This window comes from Nicotiana attenuata, unplaced genomic scaffold, assembly GCF_001879085.1.
Source record: "Nicotiana attenuata strain UT unplaced genomic scaffold, NIATTr2, whole genome shotgun sequence".
NCBI lineage: Eukaryota > Viridiplantae > Streptophyta > Magnoliopsida > Solanales > Solanaceae > Nicotiana > Nicotiana attenuata.
The window spans coordinates 8,686-12,221 of record NW_017680202.1 but is presented as its reverse complement, the minus strand read 5'-3'; the positions used below and the strand labels follow the sequence as shown (position 1 = coordinate 12,221).

Genomic DNA, 3,536 nt, shown 5'->3' with positions numbered 1-3,536 from the left:
GTTTTGTACTCTTTTGAAGTATTGTGCTAATAAGACTTCTTCATAATGAAATTTTCACTTCCTGATTGTATGTGGAGTTTTTTTTTACAAGAGAAGGAAAGCTCTGAAAATATTTGAGTCCTCGTTAAGGAGCAAAGTGATGACTTGCAAACAGCTCTGTAGCTGCTTTTGTAGTTCAAGACCTGCTTGAAAGGCTGTAACAAGTGAAAGAGCCCAGAATTATGTTGGTTGCTATTTTGATAATAGAAGTTTTTTTAAGCATAGTGCCATATCTAAGATTTTCTGTAACTTAGATTTAGGGATTGTATTTCTTGTTGATCGCAGTGTTAATGTTCCAAATAATTTGGGACTTCATTTTGTAAAGAACAAATTTCTTACCTTCTCCAAATTTGCAAGATGTATAGCTTTTCGATAACTCCTAGGAGATAGTGATAGGAATAATATGAAGGATCATTTTATGGACCAAATTCTATGGTTTCCTCTGCCACTCTTGAGTGAAAATACTACTAATGGAAACAGCTTGATGCCGAATTCCTAGAGGATTTCCAAAGAATTCCCATATATGCCTCGCGGCCTCACTATCAATGAAAACATGATGCAAACTATCAGATTGTGGGTTGTTACAACAGTTGCACCTTGGCGCATGTTGATTGCCAAACTTTCTAATGATGTCATCAAAGGGGAGCTTTTTTTGGATCATTCTCCAAACAAGGAATGACATTTTGAAGGGGATACAATCATGTCATAGTTTGCTCACAAAGGGATTTCTCTGATTGATAGTTCTAACAATGTGCCAGGCCGATGCATTAGAATAATGTCCATTCTCTGTGAGTTCCCAAATGGCTTGGTCATTATTGTTCTGCTTCCCTCTAGAAATGGTGCTGATATGATGAACAATATGGGTGGGCAGGAGTTGCTCCAATTTGTGCGTATTCCACTCCTTGTTCCTGAAAAAATGAGAAACAAGAAGCTTACCAGAAAAGTTAGTGTGATTGACCACTTTATCAAGTGGTCCTTTACTTGTCCAATTGTCCCACCAAAAGCTACAGTTGCCTGTGTTAATATTCCAAATGATATTATTTTCGGCAATGTTTCTCGCATGAAGAAGAGCTTTCCAGGATTGTGAATTGCCAGAGCCAATAGCCTTGTTAACAGGGTTAGACCTACTACAATATTTAGCCTTTAGGTAGTCAGCCCATCGGGAAGGACATGTTCTGAACCTCCACCATCTCTTAATATTGCACATTTCATTGATGTCTTCCATTCTTCTAATTCCGATACCACCCTCCTCTTTAGGAACACAAAGCTTTTTCCAAGAACTCCAATAAAACTTATTTTTATCACCAGTGGAACCCCAAAGGAATCTTGCAAAGTGCTTTTCAATCAGATTAAGGGTAGCTTTTGGAGGGTTCATGGCTGAGAGGGTGTGTAGTGGGAGGGATTGTAATACATTCTAATAATGACTACTTTACCTCCGTAGGATAACAATCTTCCTTGCCAGCCACTGATATTTTAACAATTTTAGCAACCATCTCCTCAAAGTAACAGATCCTCTTCCTTCCAACATATATAGGGCACCCCAGATAATTGATAGGAAACTGTTTATCCATGAACTTAGTGACTTCTCTGATTCTATTGATTCTTCTAGCCTTGGTATTTGGAGCAGCTATGAAGAAACTTTTTTTTGCATTGAGCTTCTGACCGGATGCCTTTTCATATTTGTGAATCTGTTCCATGATCAACTTGATTGTCTTGTTGTTTCAAGTTGAGAAAATGATAATGTCGTCTGCATAGGCAAGGTGATTAATCCTAGGTCCTTTAGTTGGCATGGTGAATGGAGTGAATTTTTCATTCTCATGGAGCTTGTTGAGCATTCTAGTCAATACTTCCGATCCAAATATGAATAATGATGGAGATAGAGGGTCTCCCTGTTTCAACCCTTGGGAGGAAGTAAGGAAACCATTCCTAGTGCCATTTAATATGATGGAATACCAAACATGGATAAGATCCTCTGAGTCATGTTGATCCATTTCTCAGAGAAACCAAACTTCCTCATCACAGCATTGATGAACTCCCAGGACATTCTATCATAAGCTTTTTCCATATCCAATTTAATAATAATATTCCCTCCTTTGTTGTAGCTGTTGATCCTCTGGATGATTTCCTGAGCAAGGAGGACATTTTCCATGATCAGTCTATCCTTGACAAATCCGCTTTGGTTATTAGAGATCAACTTAGGCAAAAGAGAGTTCAGCCTTCTCGAAGAATCTTGGAAATAATTTTGTTAGAGACATTGCTAAGACTAATAGGCCTTAGATCAGAGAAGGTCTCCGAAGCATCAGTTTTGGGAATAAGGACCAGACAGGTATGAGAAAAATACTTCGTGATCTGAGCTCCATTGAGGAAAGCCCGAACAAATCGAGTGATATCCACTTTAATAATATGCCAACAACTCTGATAAAAGGCTCCGTTGAAGCCATCCGGACCAGCAGCACTATCAGTGGAGATGTTGAATATAGCCTCTCTTATCTCCTCTTCTGTAGGCATCCTGGTCAAGTAGTCATTATCTTCCTCAGTAACAATTTTGGGGATACAATCAATGATATCCATGTTGTGATCCTTCTTAGGGAGATTAAAGAGCTTTTCATAGTGGTTAATAGCAGCTTTCTTAATACTTTGCTCACTTCTCATCCACTTTCCTCTATGATTTTTGATTATGTGAATCTGACACTTCCTTCTTCTTTCTCTAATAACATTGTGAAAGTATCTAGTGTTACAATCGCCATCTTCAAACCATTGAATCTGGGCTTTCTGTTTAAGTAAGGATTCTTGCATAGCTTGCCATTTGATATACTCAGCTTGGACTTTGTTGAGGTTTTCTCTGCTCGTCTCTGTATTACACAATTGATCCAGCTCTTCAAAGGCTTCCACTTTTTTTTTTTTTCCATTTGTTCACCATATCATAGATATTACCAATATTTTCTCTGGACCATTTTGAGAGCTTGTTGCTAAGAATTTTCATCTTTTGATGCAGAGTCCACATAGGATTACCCTGAATAGGAGTGTCCCAGACTTCTTTAACCAAGTCTTGGAAACTTGGCTGCTTAGTCCAGAAGTTAAGGAATCTAAAATAACTGATTTTCATTGATTGGTTGACGTTGCTTTTGAATAAAAGAGGTCTATGATCTGAGCCTAACCTGTTGAGATGATTGACAGTATAGTTCTGAAATAGGTGAGCCCAGGTGTCGTTGATGAAGATCCTATCAAGTCTCTTCCAAAATTGTTTCCTTGGTCTCCAGTTATTGCACCAAGTGTATTTAGGCCCAATAAAACCTATGTCTACAACCTCACAATGGTCCATACAGTTAGTGAAATCAAAGCTTCTTGACATTCTATGGGGGGTACCTATCGCGGCCTCTTTTTTCTTGCGAAATCGGGTTCATGACGTTTTGATTGGGACAACTCTTTCCTTTTGGAAAAGGGATTTGCATTTTGGAAGAGTCGTCACCTAATGATTTAAGGTGCGTTAGGTCACC

At 38.5% G+C, this 3,536-nt stretch overlaps 1 protein-coding gene across 1 annotated transcript; it reads right to left on the bottom strand.

Moving 5' to 3' along the window:
• Positions 1-1,975: 1,975 nt before the first annotated feature.
• Positions 1,976-3,145, bottom strand: LOC109221832. The gene is made up of 3 exons (XM_019386271.1): positions 2,974-3,145; positions 2,293-2,891; positions 1,976-2,200 (listed from the first exon to the last, which is right to left on the bottom strand). Exons 1-3 carry the CDS (start codon positions 3,143-3,145, stop codon positions 1,976-1,978), a joined length of 996 nt encoding a protein of 331 aa, XP_019241816.1.
• Positions 3,146-3,536: the final 391 nt, after the last annotated feature.

Bases quoted from the DNA above. Each gene is read 5' to 3' on its own strand.
- LOC109221832 (XM_019386271.1), bottom strand. From the start codon at position 3,145: ATGAAAATCAGTTATTTTAGATTCCTTAACTTCTGGACTAAGCAGCCA. The intron at 2,892-2,973 runs GTAATATCTATG...TGTGTAATACAG, and splicing joins ATGGTCCAGAGAAAATATTG to AGACGAGCAGAGAAAACCTC. The intron at 2,201-2,292 runs GTCTCTAACAAA...GGATTTGTCAAG, and splicing joins GGCCTATTAGTCTTAGCAAT to GATAGACTGATCATGGAAAA.